Genomic DNA, 17,744 nt, shown 5'->3' with positions numbered 1-17,744 from the left:
TATACAATACACAATATATCTTTAAAGGGCAGAGACATATTTTGCCCAAATACATGGGGTGAAATTCGGTTCAGGACCTTTAACATATTGCTTTCCTAAAGAGCGTCCATCTGGTACTGCTTGATTTGGACAGGTACTGCAGAGTAAACCCAGATAGGATGTGTACATGGTCTTTTTGTTGTTGTTTATTTGCCAAAAGTGAGGATAGCTGATAAGGAGATGGAGAGATTTTAAAGACCACGCCATTCAATACAAAATGGGTGCCAGTCTGTCATTATGTTTTTGGCTATCTGTGGGCGTGTATTGGTATTACTGTGTGTTTCTGAAATTGTGCATATTAGTATTCTGAAAGAACTGAACATATACACAAAATAGGGAATTTAAAACTATTTTAGACTTGCACACCAAAATCTGACCATTATCTGAGTTCTGGACATGCACATGGAAAACTTTACAAATATTACATGTAATTTGTAGTCTTAAAAATTAGATATTAAACACAATTTGAGAGTGCAGGTAATCACAACCAGAGAGCAAAGCACTCTGAACTGACAACTCGGAAGTGAGAAAAGTGATAGGTGAGTAATGAGTTCCTTTGTTCCACATGTGTCACTGAGAAAAAGGATCTGTGAACGCGTACTACTGCATGTTTTATATTTGCATATATTTTATATACGTATTGTAGTAGTTGTCTGCATGTTCTGGGAATTTGTGGGTATGAACTGCCTTTGAGCCCCACTGTATTCACCCTTGAACAAGCTGAAACGACTTATTTTGGGGCTCAATATTTATCATGGGTACAATTTCGTTGCAAAAATGGGGAGATTTGGGGTACTTTTGTTGCACAGTGATATGATTTGATCTGTAAAAGGTTGAATAAGTGACTTCTGAGGGTTCATTCTGTTATTTGTTTGTTGTAGGCCATACCTTTTAATGATACTCTCTGTTTAAAATGGTTTACGGAGAATATTTTGCTTTATTGTAATTGAGTCAGTTGGATAAAGTAGTTTCAATATTATCATTTATCGTTATATCTGTGGAGCCATGTATCGTGGTTCAGCGTTAGTGTTCGTCACCACAGACTAGTGGACTAAGGGAGACTAACAGTTATAGGTGTCAATTTGGAGCTGAGTTCCATTTTAGGAATAGGAATTAATTTATGGACCAAATAGCAAAATAAAAACACTCGGATCATGTAGAGCGGGTTAATCGGAACATTTTAAGACCAACATGATGAGACACACTGCAGCAGTTACAGAGAGAGGGGTGACAGTTTTCTAATGTAAAGTCAATTGGTGGTCAATGTGATGGTGTCCCAGATGAGGAGAGCCAGTTTTCCCTATCGATTACATTGTACTTTACCATGAAATATCCTAAAGATAAATTCACAAACTCGATCATTTCTCTCAGTGTCTAGACCCAAGAATGGCAAAACAAAATCTGCAATTGAACAAAAATTTTAGCTGCCCCACGTCTGTATTACTGCTGCATTCTATTGCGTGTCTGTAGCTGATAAATCTGAGTAAGTTCTCCCAGGAAAATATGGATGCTCAAGATAGTTTAATGTCTATTTTGTTAGCTTATGTAGTTAACATCTAGTCAGACTGGTGCCACCTAGTGCCTCCTCTCAGTTTCATTTCTCTCCAGCACCTTGGTCAAGAATCGGAATACACTAGATGATTTGCAAGAATCAATCAGCAAAGAGCCATATTTTCTGTGTTAGCAACGATTTAAAGCCAGAACAAAGAATTAGCCCCATTAGCAGTGCAATACATAGAGCACCACCAAATAGCAGTTAAATTTAAAAAAGTACCCGCCTACCTTTGAGCGAGCGAATCCTAATGCTGAGAGGTCAGACAGTTTCTAAGAACTGAAACTGGCTGATGAATCAGGCGTCAGATATCACTAGCTCCTACTAATAAATAGAGTCTGTTGGCTAACATTAGCAGTCGTCGACTCAGTTATGGCAGTTTGACTGTTACATGTTCAGAAATCTATCCGACTCTGTCTGCACCAAACTAGCCCAATTTTGTGTTTCGGAACCCCGTTTTGATTGGTTCTCGAGGTGGAGGTCAGTTTTCCCCAAATCCCGAGCTCAATAGAATGCACCGTTAATTAATAACATTGGTCTATTGGTAGATTTCATAGTTTAGAATGTGACATTGTCATACTCTCAAATTTGGAGCAAAGGACAGATTTTCCCATTTGTACATTACCATAAAATATCCAAAAGGTACAGTAAATGCACAAATGTTAAATCTGTTAATTTCCCTGAGTGATTTGGCTCAAAGAGCTCACTGTATTACAACAAAAATCTGCATTTAAACAATATTCATTTTAGCTGCCCCCCCATCTGTATTAAGTAACATTGGTCTATAGAACACTGATATGAAACCTAGCGCCTGGCAACCACACTGTTAGCATCACTACTTCCTGTCTAATTTGATCTCAGCGTGTTTTTTCCCAATTCACGTTAAAATGAATAAATATTTAAAGATTCGGCAGTGAGCAGGGAGATGTGGGTGGATGTCACTGACAACATGATAAAAAGTGCACAAATAAAATTCTTCACCAGAGGGCTCTGCTCCTTTTAGAATGGTAGAGATTTGTGTCTTAATGTTAACACTAATGCTAATTTAATAGGTTGTTTATTTTATATTTTATGATTTTAATAAAAGAGTCAATGCAGCTATGCCCATGCTTCCTACTGGGAATGAGGCAACTAGCAGATTAGCTATGTTCATTTATATATACAGTCTAAGATTGTGAGATGCAGTAATCATAACAAAACAAATCTTATTCTATCAATTCTCAGTCGTCTCTTACCTGGTACTCGCTGGGCCAGAAGGTGCTCACAGCCAGTTCCACCTGGTGCCACTGGCGTCCCTGAGCTCCGGAGATGTTCCACACGGCGGAGCCTTTGGGGGCGTTGTTGACACGGATGAAGACCTGCAGATTCCCTGGGCTGTGACCGTCACGGCTGTACAGGAAGTAGCTGAACTGGATGCAGTGGGTGTCGTTCTCACTGAGGGGCAGCAGGAGGAGCTGAGCGCGCTGGCCTCCGTAGTGCTGCGAGGAGTTCACCATCATGAAAGAACCTGGAGTGGAGATACAGAAGATATGGTTAAGGCAAGTGTAAAGTAAAGGAATAATGGGTAGTGGGTTAAGTAGTTGCCATCGTACTGGAATGTTGCTGGTTCAAAACGCACCAAAGTGCTTGATACTTTGCAGCTGATGTCATCAATATCCCCTGGGGTGTGATGCTAACTGTAGGTTCTGCTCCGTCTGAGGCTTTATTAGACTTTAATCTGAGGTTTATTTTAACTAGAAACAACTGACTTAGATGAAACTGCAAGAAGTGAGATGATTTGTGCTGTTAAACCTCTCAACTTGTAGTCACTCTCACCTTTTTGTTGAAAATCAAACACCTAAACATGACCATGAATGCTAGTATTGACCACAAGCTCCAGAAAATGTGTTGTACCTTGATGATTTACCCAGAGTATGCCGACGTATGAAAAATTTGACAAATACGCTGGAGTATGTCAGATAAGTTATAGGTAAGTTTTGTATAAGTTATGAGCACACTGAAGCAAGCTGGCATACGTCCACATATGGCAAAGTCGTGGAAAAATTTTGAGCATGCTGAAAAATTTCTCGGCGTATGTCAGCGTATGCTTAAATGTCCTGCACACATGGGCCATAAGTTGTAGGTAAGTTCTGCGATCATTGACAAACGTTCACACATGTTAATCGTAAGTTACTCATATGTCCAAATATGTTATAATGAGATCTTGACGTATGCAGACGTATTTGACATGTTCTGACGACCACAGAACTTGCTGAACGTGTTTCTAACTTATAGCTACTGTATAATGGCATATTGGAAGCATGTAGGGAAACTGGTATATAAAAATGGGAAAACCATCAGTACTCCTCCAGACTTCATGGTGAGCAGACCCCATGGTACCACCCGCTACACATATTATCCAAGAGATAAAGGATCTGGCAAGGTTGAGATGAGAATACATACTAGCTGTCCTCCAACATCAACATGACCTCACTGATTTGTTACAGTCAGGAGAAGAAGAGATCAACAGCAGAGAAGGAACTGGGTGAGACCAGAGACCTAAGTTCACATCCATGCCCACGGACATGACCAGGAGACTTCTTGGCAGCGTTCTTCGGAGTTGTCTTTGGCATGACGCTGATTAATGTTGCTACTGCGATGTCTAGTGCAGTTATGAATCGTCAAGCGGCAGCCTTTTTATAGGCGACGACACATTAGACTGTCATTGGGCATAAGTTGTGGACACTGGCAACACGCAAAGCATTACTTGGTATAAGTTAATTATGTTATCAAAACATTATATATAGATAATTAATGCATTATGTATACGTCCGACTTGTTATGAATACACTATGTATATGCTCAAATCTATCTATCTCCATGGAGACAAGCAGAAGAAACCACCAGACCAAACTGAATATCATACTGTGGAACTTTCCAGGCAAAAAAAATCCAGGAAAACTACATTTTTGAGTAATTCATATTTCAGTGTCATAGACTGTCAAAACATAAACACACATTATGTTGTTGTCTCTGAATAAAAGTTAGTATTAAAAAGCGCACACAGAAACAATTTAAAAACTAAAAGATTGAACAATTCCCTTTGCACAAGCAATCAGAGCTAGAGCACTGAGCTGTATAGACATAAGTTTTGTGATGATTTGTTGACAGTCAGTTTGTGCTGAGGGACATCCACAGTGTACTATGCGTTGTGTTGTGTTTCTTTCTCCTGAATTGCTCCCGCCCACTCACTCTACGCACCAGTAGAAGATGTTAATGCAGTTTACATCATCCACAGAAATGACTTGGTTAAGTTTAAATAAGTTTATGTATTAAAATGTTCATTCAATAAGAATGCTTCTACTTTTCAACTACAACTATTTCTACCGGCTGTACTGGTTTGTCAAAGTGCAGTCTCGTCTGATCTCGAAGGCTAAGCAACACTGGGCCTGGTTCGTACTGGGATGGGAGACCGCTGGGGACAATGGTGGATGAAGTCCTCAATTTTGTTACTTACATAAAAGACACATATAGGTTAAAGTTACTCAAGTAAAAGTAAAAGCACCAAATGCAAACATCTACTTGCGTAAATGTATTAATATAATGTATTTAATTTCTACTTAAGTACACTACTTCACTACTCGTACTTTGTTACATTCCACCATTGATGAGCGAATATCACAATCCACATTGGGGCAGTGGCTCTATTGGAAACCATTGTTGTGTCCTTGGGCACAACACATTCCACTTCATCATGATCATGAAAGAGCACAGAGATCCAGCCGCCCAAAAGGAGCAGCTGTAGTGGAGCAGCAGTGGAGGGGGCCCAGGCGTACCCCTTACATGCATTAATAACAATAATGACTAAAAATATTTTAAATGTGTGCTTTGGCCTTTATTTAGTACTTATTCATGTTTTATTGTTTGTTTGTTTTCACATTGTTTAATTTACATGCCAGTCATATAGCATACTGCAATGGCTTCTTTTATATGCAGAAATGGGTAAAGTGAATGTACAAAAAATTATTTAATACATGATAAAATAAATCAAAAGAGTAAAATGGAATGTGAATGTTCACTTTTCCCATCTAAACTATGATTTATTGCCTGTTGGAATCAAATGTAATGAGAAAGAGAAAGATACAGCTGAACAATAGGTCTTAAACATACTAATATTGCAAATAATCAATAATCACAAAAATAATTTAAGTCTCACGTGGAGATGATGGCCCTCGCCCTGATGCGCAAAATTAACTTTGTTACTGGCGAGGGCCAAATATATCAAAAAATACTCCTGGCGATATATCGATACAGCAGCCCATGATATTGATACTGTATCATCACATTAAACGATATATTGATATTTCAATATTTTTGCACACCCCTAACCCTCAAGTCACAAAACTTACTCTTCTATTGACCTCATAATTGTACTTGTACTCATTAAACTGAACTTATTTTACTTTTCTTGACAAATGTATCTTGTTTGCCCAAATGTTCAAAGGCATAGCTCGACTTGTTCCTTGCACCATCTCCTCTCTCGTCTATATTTTAAACTCACCTCTGTTTGGCCCGAGGTTGTTATCCGGCTCCTATCTGTCCAATACTTTCAAGCTATTTGTTTGGTCTATCTGTGCCTGCGCCCACTGCTGCCTGGGATCCTATCATCATTTTTGGAGCAAATATGGCGGTTCAAAACCCTCCCCCTCTCTTCCTTCCTTTCGCTTTCTCCCCCTTCTCTTTCTGTTTCTTACCTCTCCCCTCTCTTTGACTCTTCCTTCTCTCCCCCTTGCTGCCTTCTCTTGTTCCTCTCCTACATATCTCCCTCTTTATCTCTCCCCCACATTCTTCTCCTTCCAACTCCTCACTTTCTCTCCCCCTCCTCCCACATATTCTCTCTCGTCTTTCTCTTCGGTTTATCCCCCCTCTTCCTCTCCCCTACTTTCTCTCTCCACCTTCTCTCTCCCCCTCTAACCCCACATTGTCTCCTTCTCCTTTTATCTCATCCTCTCTCTCTCTCCTTTTTGTCTCCCCCTCCTCCTCTCCCTCCACATTCTCATTCCTCTCTTTCTCTCCTCCTCTCCCCCATTCTCTCTCTCCTCCTTCTCCTAGTCTCCCTCTTGCTCTGCCTCTCTCCCCCATTCTCTCTCTCCTCCTTCTCCTTTGTCTCCCTCCCCGAACACATTCTCTCCTTCGATGTCCTCTCCCTCTTCGCTCTCTTTCTCACCTCCTCCTCTCCCGTCCTTTTTCTCTCCTTCTCTCTCTCTCCGTCTCTCTCTTCCTGTAGGCGTCAGATCGTACTTTGATTTGGGATGGTGGTTTGCAGAGGCACAGCTGGCGATGGTGCCCGGGCAGTGCACAGGAGATCTTGATGGTTTTTAGAGAGGAGGGCCAGAGCTGATCCGTATAGGAGCCTTTGAATACGCCTTCACAACGATGGGAAATGCAATTTGTAGCAAACACCTTGAAGATACAACAGTGAATTCCCCAAAATAAAATAAGTCGTGTTTTTCACCCTGCATTCAGCGGTTTGACTTTGGTAAAACGAAACAAAAATACAACTAAAACTACAGCTTCCGTCTACTCCCACAAAGATACATATTTGCAGTGGTGCAGTGGGTAAAGCATTCACCCACTAACGGTAGGGTTGCCAGTTCAAAGACAAATGCAGCATCCCTGAGCAAGACAATAATAATAATAACATTGCCCAACTGAGTCACACTGGACATGGTTGGCTTGCAAATAAAAATTTAATAAAAGACAATACAAACTGTCAAACCACTACAAATATAGCAAATCAGCATATATGTTTCTAGAGTATTTTTATACCGCGTCAATAAATACATTTTTCACTATATTTGTTCAAGTTTATGCACGGTTAATTTGTTAAATAAAACTGACGACAGTGCAAAAACTGCCCGTGGACTCATTAATCACACGAAGCCTAATAACTTTATGAGAATTTGGCAAAGTTACCGAGTTACTTATTTGTTCGGAAATGATTAATTCACACTTTTAACTGGCACTGGCTGGTTTTGTGACCTCTAGAAGTTAGTTTACAACCTTGAATGTGATAAGATTGTGACCAAGACGGGTAGAGCGGCTGGATTGCAGGGAGATACACGCACAGATGAAGACGGAGGCAGGTTTGGCGTAGTCCACAATTTAAAGTGCTGGTGCAAACAAAAAGGTGCAGGGAGGATAGAGAGCAACAGGTCACTCCAGCAGCAGGATACAGAATGGAACGTTCAGGCGTCTTATATACTACTGGATAAAACCATTAAAACTACAAGGGATGTAAAATTAACCATAGCTGTATATGCCAGACCCCGAGATACAAGACACGGGTAAGTAAAAACCAAATAACACACATATATGCACATACTACTCTCACACTTTAAAATATCCACATGACATATACGCGTACACACACAAGACATAACTAATTTAAAACACGGCACATATATGGCATGATTCCAATAGATGCATCAAGAATATCGGACTTCTGGGCATTGTGCAAGTGGGACGCGTCTTTTGAACCATATCGCTTTTGTTTCTGGTTCTGATATTGTCATATTTTAGTTTGGGATTCAGACATCATAATTGTGTGGTTGTTGGATCCTAACAGCAGAAAACAGCTTGAGAAATTTGTTTTCGAACTCCATAAATGCAAAAAGGAATCAGATCTGTGTGACTGCAATCGTCTGTTCAAGCTGTTTCCCTTTCCAACGAAATTGAAAAATAGTGAAAGGCAAAGGCGATGGGCAGTATTGATCCACAGGAAGGACGAAAAAGGAAACCTTTGACTGCCTAAATCATTCCAAGTTTGCAGCAAATATTTTGTATGTAGAGTGCCATCAAAGCAAAATCCTGATCCCTTGCTCCATTGGTTACGAATTTAAAAAGTCAATGCCAAAGCGAAAGGCACCAGCTGTTCGCCAAGAAACAACCACTACAAAGCGACCAAAACATGATGTTGCTGTAAAGCCACAAGAACAAGAAAGTGCGAACTCAGCCTGTTTGTCTTCTGCACCTCTCGTTTAACAAACGAGATGTTTGCTTTGATGGTCCGAAAATCTTGATGCATCTATTGTAATGTTTTGGTATATGTCCGCAAACTGGTGGCCGCCATAACCAGAAGTGCCCGTCCAACCAGAACCACGTGACACCCACTAAAAGTTTTCAATAAATATTTTTAAAACAATACAAAATGTGTGCAAATTTTTATCATGTGCAAATTAGCGAATCTTGTAAGTGCTGCGTGCTATAAAGGTGCAATGCAAATATATATAAAATGCTAATTGGGTGAAAGTGCATGTGTGAATATTCCTATCGTAATGAACAGGCTGTTTGTTACAAAGATATATACTGTTTTGTTGTTGTTGTTTTTTTTCCAATAAAGTGTGTATAGGACGAGCTGAATTACATGTAACAAATTATCTACAACTAATCCACTTAAACACATTTTAGATTATATTACATTTCATTTAACTGAAGTTTTCCTTCCTGGTTGGACACGGGGAGGTATTTCTGTAACTGTTACCTAGCAACTCTTGTCTCAACTTAACAATAATTATGATTACAATAATGAACATGGATGACAACACTTTTATTCTGTTAAACAAATTTGAAATAAACGCATTAAACTTCCTGTATTTTTGTACCTTTCTTTTCTTTTTTACCACTTCATGTAAAACTATGATAAATATTGACCACAGGTACTATCCCACCAAACTAAGTAAAAAAAAAAAAAAAGAAGAAGACTTGTCATCTGTTCACTTTTCTTTTCTAGTAGCAGACACTTTGTTGTTTCTTCTCCAGGTTGGTGAACACATGGCACGTTTGACACTGTTCTACCATCCAAATCTGCCCATATGCTCTACAGTCTGGACTCAACACCATCATGAATCCACCCTGTGTTTTCAAGTATGCACTAAAACCACTTATAATCTCAAGTCCACATAGGTTTTCATCAGATTTCATGTTTTATTGCCTGGAATAATCTTACGGAAAACAGCAGAGGGAGCAGTGTGAAAGAATGATCCAACTAAAGCATCTTTCTTTCCTGACCACAAGTGCTTCCCTCTGCACCGTTTTTATGACAAAATCGTCTGTATCATTGCTGTGTTTGTTTTGGTTGGTGTGGGCGCTTCACATTTGGCTTCCACCCAAAACACAGTGCTGCCCTGTGATTGGTCCACCGTCCATCCCACCAGCGATTCGCAAATATCGAACCAATAGAACGAATTTGCCATGTCGATTCCCACTTTGTAACCTACTCAGACAGACATGAGCTCTTTACAGCGGTGGAAAAAGTAAATATATATACACATTTAGATATCGGTATTTTACCTATGTGCATTTTAAATTGGGTATGTACTTTTACCTCACTACATCTGAAAGCAGTACTACTCTACTACATTTTCACTTGACTGAGATGTGTAAGTATTTTTTATTTTTGTTTGACACATTCACAATCTGAGCAAAGAAATTAACAAATACACACATAGAAAAGCTTGTTTCTGTTGAACATAATTCAGCTTAAATCATTATCAAAATCACTACATTTGAAGCTTTACTGGACCTCAAAATTTGTACACAACACTTTTACTTTTTACTCTTTAAGTACACTGATTTTTCATGTGACACTTTTATTTGAATTTTTGCTCCAGTATCTGTACTTAACTTAACAAAATTCAATACTTCTTCCACCGCTGCTTATTTATATTTGCACTGTTGTCATCCAAGCAGGCAGTTTCCAGTTTACGAGTATTACCATGTCCTGCGTAGTAACCTTGGGAGGTCCTTTGAAGGGTCTAATAAGTAAATCTCAATAGTTTGGATGTTGCCTGCGGGAGGGGCAGTTCTGTATAATTGCATGTATAACCTTCACATACGCAGGAGTGCACCGGGCGCCTTCAGACACGGCTGGGGCTCACACGAGAGGATCATGGGTATTGTAGTTGACTAGGTAGGGGCGCAGAGGGAGCATTGCTGTGCATCATTAATCATATAGTGACATGGTTATTAGGATGTAATGGCAGCCTGGGGAACGCTCGAGTAGAATGCCAAGGATAGAGCTGGAATCAGTATTGGGTTAAATCTCCACAACACAACTGCTCTTTTAATTCATCAAATTATTCCTGAAATTTAGTGTCAGAATCATAGAATGCACAATATATATAAATGGACATAGCTAACTCACTAGCCGTCACATTCCACATAGGAAGTGGTCATGGGTGCGCTTCCGGCTCCATCGACTCTGGCTCCAATTTACTTTACACTGAAAAACTGTCTCCCCTCTCTCTTTAATTGCTGCAGTGAGCATTGTCATTTTGGTCTTAAAATGTTCAGACTGATGCTCTACATGGTCTTGGCGATCCTGTTCCTAATATGGAACTGGCTCCAAATTTGCCCCATAACTGCCAGCTTAGTGAGCTTCATTTGACTGGAACCGAATGCCACGGTCCACTGCCTTAATCTTTTCAGACCTAAGGGCAAATTTAGTACATTTGTCCTCGCCTGGATTTTTGTTTTTTTTCTTAATTTTGATATTAAAACTCCCCCTTTTACCCCCTAATGAAGTGTTATACATCCTTTTTTTCAGTACAACCTGTTATTTCACTATCTGCTGCTGTAGTTGTGTCATATGGCTGTTATAAAAGCTATAGGACCAAAAATACAAATAAAAAAAAAATAAAAAAAATAGGGTCTTATCTATAAAAGTGCAAAATATCAAGCCTGTTATTAAACTAAAAATATCCTTATTGTCTCATGATTTTACTGGTGTCAGTCATGGAAACAGCTCGTGTCAGGTCCAGGGCACAGAGCCACATCACTTCCTGCATTTCCATGGTGTTTATTACATTTGGATTTGTACATTTTGGGTGAAATAAACTTTTCAAGTAAAAATAGCAAGGGATGCACAATTAAGCAGACCAAGATGCATAATTTGCCATTTATTTAAGAAATAACTACACTTACACTGGCGTTTTCAATTGTTACGAACATAGAACCTCAGAGAGATCAACCCTCTTGACTCACTACACTCTTTGGCAAAGTTTGGGCAAATCCAAATGGATAGAGCACATGGGTTTGGTTGCAAACAAAGTTCCAATTGGACATTCGTTTCCCCTTCATCATCACGCAGCAAGCATGTGATGTAGGATGATAGAAAAAGTTAGTTTCCATCTTTTAGGGTTGGAAAGTTATGCGTGGTTATGTAAAACATGCCGTATACGATACCGTCGGTCTGGAAGAATTATACAGTGGTCAGAATGTATACTAAATACTATATCTTTGCAAAACCTTGATGTGTATGGGTGTCTAATGGAGATTATTTGTTACATTAATGGAGATTATATGAAAAAAAAACAAAAAACCTCATGTTAAATGCTACACACCAATTTTTAAAAACACAGAACAAAACAAGTATAGGCTAAACCACTTGGGGCAGTCTAAATATACACCTCATTTTCTTAACACAGTCCTCTCTTACTGCATTCAACTCTCAGAGGCAAGAGAGGAGGTGTTTCGTCATGGTAATGTTAACAACAACTAGAATGCTAACTTCCTGGTTCGTGGATGATAAAAACACTTCCGAATATTGTTAATCTTATTTTGACGCTTTAAGAGCTTTTACAAAATGCCACAACTGTAGTGGGGCAAAACAAATGTTACTTTATTACATGAAAGAAATCGGGTACTATTACTGTTAAGAATCACATTAAATACTTCACGTACAAAACAAAGCTATTTAGCCTTGAAAGTGTTTGGGGAAATGCTCCTCTGAGTACAATGTTTATAGCCAGCGGCATCAGAACACAGCCAGCTCCATTTGATCACCAATTTATAGGCTCCTTTTGAAGAACTATGTGATTTGATTTTATCACAGCTCACCCAAAAGGATCGTTTATTTTAAGGCAAGAAAAGCTAATTGTTTTTTGTTTTGTTTTTTCTTTGTTTTTTCTTAGCTTTTTTTATGAGTCTTTATGTGTTGGCAAATTGGACTATGTCAGGGAAGCAGCAGTGTCCCGACCAAACGTTTAAGAGTAGATTTATAATGGCAAATAACTCAACAGGAAGGAAGGAGCACGCTGGGGTTTTTAATAGCACTAGTGGTTTAGACAAAACTGTTTTAATGTGCTTATTTTGTCCATTCATTTAATAAATATACAACTTTTAAAACTAATCCAATTGTAAGCACGTGGAGGTCAGATTTTTTTTGTATTCAACACTAACATTTTTCTTACCCTAGTAAATTGTATAAACAGCTCTTGAGGTCAGAATAACCAGCTATTACGCTATTTTCTGATCTTTTATAATGTTGTTTCCTCATCACAAACATATCTGGAGTTGTGTTTTGTTTCATTCACACATGTTTAACACACCAATCCTGCATATAAGTTCTTCTCTCCAATAGAAAACACTAGAATCACTAGAATCATTTGGATAATTTCTGTCGTAGAATTGCAAATTTCTAGTAAACAAAAGGTAAAAGGTTAGCCAGGCTGGCTCCAGCGACTAGGTCAGGAATCAGAATACACTACACAGTTTATAAGAACCCAGGAAGTTGAAGACCACACACCATGAAGTGAAACCGGCTGATGAATCAGGCCAGAAAAGGTAGCTGTTAACTTGAAAACTACCGCTTCATGACATCACAAGGTGAAACAGAGCATTTGGAGCTTTCAAGATATAGCTAGACTAATAATAAAGGATTACTCAAATGTGCGAATGAAACAAAACACAACTCCAGGTACGATTTTGGGGAGGTAACAACATTATGACATGGCTTAAAGCTTGCAAAAGTCTATTTGTTTAATATAGGTCCTTTAAACATTTTGTTGCCTATTATCAGGATGTGTGTGGTTAGAATTCTAGTTGTGAAAAGCACTTATAATCTCATCATGATGAAAAATCTGGATGCTTGGAATTCATAAGGAAAAGTAACTAGGAATAGTTCTGTTTTTCACATTTTGAAGACAGTAAAAATTATATATATAGCCTGTCAAAATCCTTTCTTCATTGAGATGTTATTGCTTTGTCTGGAATGTTTCACAGTATGGCTTTAAACCTTTCTATCTTCATGGAGACCAGACCAGATCCAAGTTACAGGTCAGATCTGTGGAGAGGCAAGCCAGCTCACGGTCAGAATGCCTGTTTTTCTATGTATTTTGAGCTATAAATCCATCTGTAATTGAATAAATGTAAGGCAGAACTGTGGAACATTCCAATCGGAGCAATGACGTATCCATAAAAACAAGCAGGTGATGGACTCTCCACCAGAAAATGACATTGTGCACCTTTAAACCGCAGTAGCATATCATCTAAGTATTTCTAAAAGTAAATTTGCAGTCATTTGTGGAACATTTACAAAACATTTAAATATATAATTCTTAACAAACATTTCATCTTCTAAGAAAATCATCAAAAGCTAACCTGATATTTGCCCACAACTTTGAACTAATCCTTCTTTTTCTTTCACAAAAAATCTCTCCTATTCAGTCGTTTTCCTTTCCTTTCGTAAAAATCCTGTATGAGAGCATTGAGAAGCTGGACATGGCGTTGTAAATACAGTAGGGCCTATAGACCTTGTTTCCTTGGTTCACTGATCTCATGTGCTGGTCGGTTATCGCTTCAGAGGAAAAGGTTCAAAAGCGCGGTCGGATTTTCCAAGTACATACCTGGAGATTTCAATTTGAATAAGCGTCACAGAGGAAGTGGTGCAGTGGGTAAAGCATTTGCCCACTAACAAAAGGGTTGCCAGAGAGAGAATAAAAGAGAAAAAACAAAGCACCACTAAAAATATTGATCTACTGGAATATAATTAATCAATATTTTCTTTGTGACAAGTAACATGTTAAAACATACTACTGATAAAATAAAGTGTTTTTTTTCTAATAAAATGTGTATCATCATCAAAGGATTCATTTTTTCAGTTTTCGATTTTGTGTTTAAATGAATAATGGAAAAAACGGATAATGGCCATTTCCCGTTTCGGTGACTTAAACTGCGATGCCGGACTTTTGCGCTGTATACGGACTGAGTCAGGACTGAACCAGGACTTGACCGGTCTCAGTCCCGGTCTCAGTCCCGGTCTCAGTCCTGGTCTCAGTCCCGGTTTGGTCCTGGTCTCAGTCCCGGTCTCAGTCCTGGCTCAGTCCTGGTCCTCATCCCGGTTTCAGTCCTGAGTCCTCTGGTTTAGTCCTGGTTTAGTCCTGGTTTAGTCCTGGTTTAGTCCTGGTTCAGTCCGTATGTGGCGCAAATGTCCGGAAATGGGAAACGGCCGTTATCCGTATTTTCCATTATTCATTTAAACACAAAACTGAAAACTGAAAAAACTAATCGTTATCTGTTTTTTCCTTTTGGTTTTGGAGATAAAATAATGAAGAAAATGGTTGTTTTTTAGTTTTCTTATTTTTGGTTTTATTTTGAAAAACGAACGCTACACGGATTCAACAGCTCGCTAAATTTCGGTTATTCATTCAGGCGTGAAAGCGTAAAGCATTGGCCCACCAACAAGAGTGTTGCCAGTTTAAACCCTAGACAATTCCTTGAGCAAGACACTCACACTGTCCAGCAAAATATATGTATTGATACTTCGCAGTGACGTCAGGCTGGGGAGTGCTCTACATGTATCTCTACTGGCAAAATGTTCATCAGTTACCACAGTGACACAATGCAAATACAGACAAAAAAGTTCTAAGTTAAGTCAAGAAAAAATACTAAATGGATTTAAATCAGCTCTTCCTGGACAGATACCAAATAAAGTTCAGATTAACTCTAAATTCAGTAACAGAGCTTCTAACAGAGTAGTGCTTTCAGTTAGCTTGACACCCCAGCAGAATGTCAGCCACAAAGTAGGTCAATATATTTTTTGTCTAATAAAATTTGTATAACCCTTCCTTCTTAGCACAGCAGTTCAAAAAATTGACTTAATTCAAGTTCTCCCCTTTTGAAGTGTTCAAATCCAGTATTATACCACTTTAAAGGCAGACACTGTAAATAGCTCACTGATCTAGCCGGGCTTATTGCTGCGAAGGAAAAGGTTGAGAAACAGGGTCGGCTTTTCAAAGTATATACCTGGAGATTTCAAATGCATGTCACAGATCCTCTACTGACCACTGCCCACTGCGCAAGAGAGGTGGACTACATGTCAAAACTGCCAAGAAATTTTCGCTGATAACAAGACCTCGCGATTGCCCAACGGAATAGACCTGCACGTACTGTAGCTGTCCGATCTCACACTCCTCTGTAACGGTTTTGATGTCTGTGTTCTCTCAAGGGGCCCGGGTGAAATTGCGATGTTTTCTCCTCTAAACTGGAGATCTATAATGTCACAGACTAAATGTTTACCCTGTCCTGGTAATAGAGAAGAGTACGCAATGGAGAAGTGGATCTAATATTGTATGTGACGTGGCATCCACAGGGAACGAAAGGGATTTTTTAGGCGTAGACTTGATTTGATTGGAAACATTATTAAAAAGATGGTATTTTACTTTTATGGGGTATTAACTTTATTAACACATGATATATTTAGATCACCATGTTACCTTTTATTGTTTTGAAAATGCTATTTGCTGAAAATAGCATATTAATATGTTTTAAAAGTTTCACTCTCACATTCAGAGCACTATCACATTACAACAGGGTCTATTCACCTTTACATCACAAACCAGGAAGACATTTGGAAACATATGATGACCACTTACGGTGTAGTTACCAGACACTGGGCTCGCCTACGGACTGTAATAAAGTAGTGATAAAACCATGGATTCAGCAAGCTTTAGTGGTCTTCATAACCTGCCAAAGCTTTCCATGGGGGACGTGATTCAAATCGCAGCTTCAATGTCACCTACAGGCAGGTCAAAACTAGCGAATTGCAAGAAGTTCTTAGTAGAAAAGGACTTGTTTGGCTACCAGGGTAAGTATTATTTGCTGGCAAATTGAAATGAATGCATCATAAATGATATATTTATTATTTATTTATTTTAAAAATTAGGAAAATGAGGTATGGTTGTAATTGTTGATTAGCTGAACATAACGGAACACTACAATGACATGTAGATGAAGAAAACTGGGCCATTTTCAAATTTTTCCTAGATTTTGTCAGACTTACTACCACGAACAGAGCCTGCCGGAAGTTGTCATGTTTCCAAACGTCTTCCTAAGCGTGAACAGAGCATACCGGCCTGTAGTGCACTATTGAAACTACTGCACAACACATCAGGTTTGTCAGGTTGTTGTGTGAAGCTTTATATTCCTTTGTTTATGAAGAATTGTGGTGTAACGAACATTAGTGATATATAGGCTCGTCAACTTTGCATAATAATATTTGTATAATACTTACTGACACCTAAAATGAATGAATGAATCTAATTTTAAAAAAAAGTGTTTTATTGTCCAAGTATCAGGGATTGCACATCAGCATACTAGTTGTTGTCTGTTACTGTCATGGGTGTGCGAGTTGTGAAAGCCGAAATGTAGTGTATTTAAGGGAAGCGAGGAATCACTTTTTTTGAACTACTTTTTGCATAGTTTTAAAATCAGGTAATGCTCCTTTAATGAAAGTTACTGTACATATTATAAGGCTGCACTTTACTTTACTTTACATCACAACATCGATAACAATATACGCCTAGTGTAGTAAACAAGCACACATAAAACCAGAAGTAAAAATATCAGCAATCAATACTTTCTTAGACATCCTGTTGAAATAAATGCTCTGATCCCCACGCACTCACAAACGCTTTCAAACTCTATTTCTTTATAACAACGGGATAATACTGGAGTTAGCGTAGCATTTACCGTACAAAACCTCAGGCCAACATCTCACTTTGGCTCCACGGGACAATATGACAAGAAGATTGATGTCGCAATTAGAAAGTTGATAACATTTTCAAGATATCCGTGGCTCCGATAACCTTACCCGGCACCCTTGAAGACACACACCTAGCATAGCAACACCCATACTGTACTATACTGTATACTCGCGCCGTGCTAGCCAGCGTACACACCGCACACACATTTCGCAGCGTAGTTAAATTCACCATAAATCCATAAAAAGCTGATAAGGCGCCATCTATTTCTCGCATGACCCAGCCAAGGGCGAGGGGAGCATGCATTAAGAGATTAGGGGACGACCAGGGCTCCCTCAATTCATATCGGGATC

At 38.9% G+C, this 17,744-nt stretch overlaps 1 protein-coding gene across 4 annotated transcripts in view; it reads right to left on the bottom strand.

Moving 5' to 3' along the window:
- ptprua (protein tyrosine phosphatase receptor type Ua) overlaps nucleotides 1-17,744 on the bottom strand; it is a 456,280-nt gene that overhangs the window by 235,909 nt on the left and 202,627 nt on the right. For all 4 annotated transcript variants that reach the window (XM_055157468.1, XM_055157470.1, XM_055157469.1 and 1 more), the window contains exon 3: nucleotides 2,827-3,098. In XM_055157468.1, the coding sequence (XP_055013443.1) occupies nucleotides 2,827-3,098 (272 nt within the window). The remainder of the gene's footprint in view (nucleotides 1-2,826; nucleotides 3,099-17,744) is intronic.

The sequence above is a fragment of the Boleophthalmus pectinirostris genome, unplaced genomic scaffold (genome assembly GCF_026225935.1).
Source record: "Boleophthalmus pectinirostris isolate CB_2022bp ecotype Guang Dong unplaced genomic scaffold, ASM2622593v1 HiC_scaffold_21, whole genome shotgun sequence".
In the NCBI taxonomy this organism is placed as follows: Eukaryota; Metazoa; Chordata; class Actinopteri; order Gobiiformes; family Gobiidae; genus Boleophthalmus; species Boleophthalmus pectinirostris.
The sequence above is the reverse complement of the archived record's forward strand: the minus strand, read 5'-3'. Positions and strand labels throughout refer to the sequence as shown.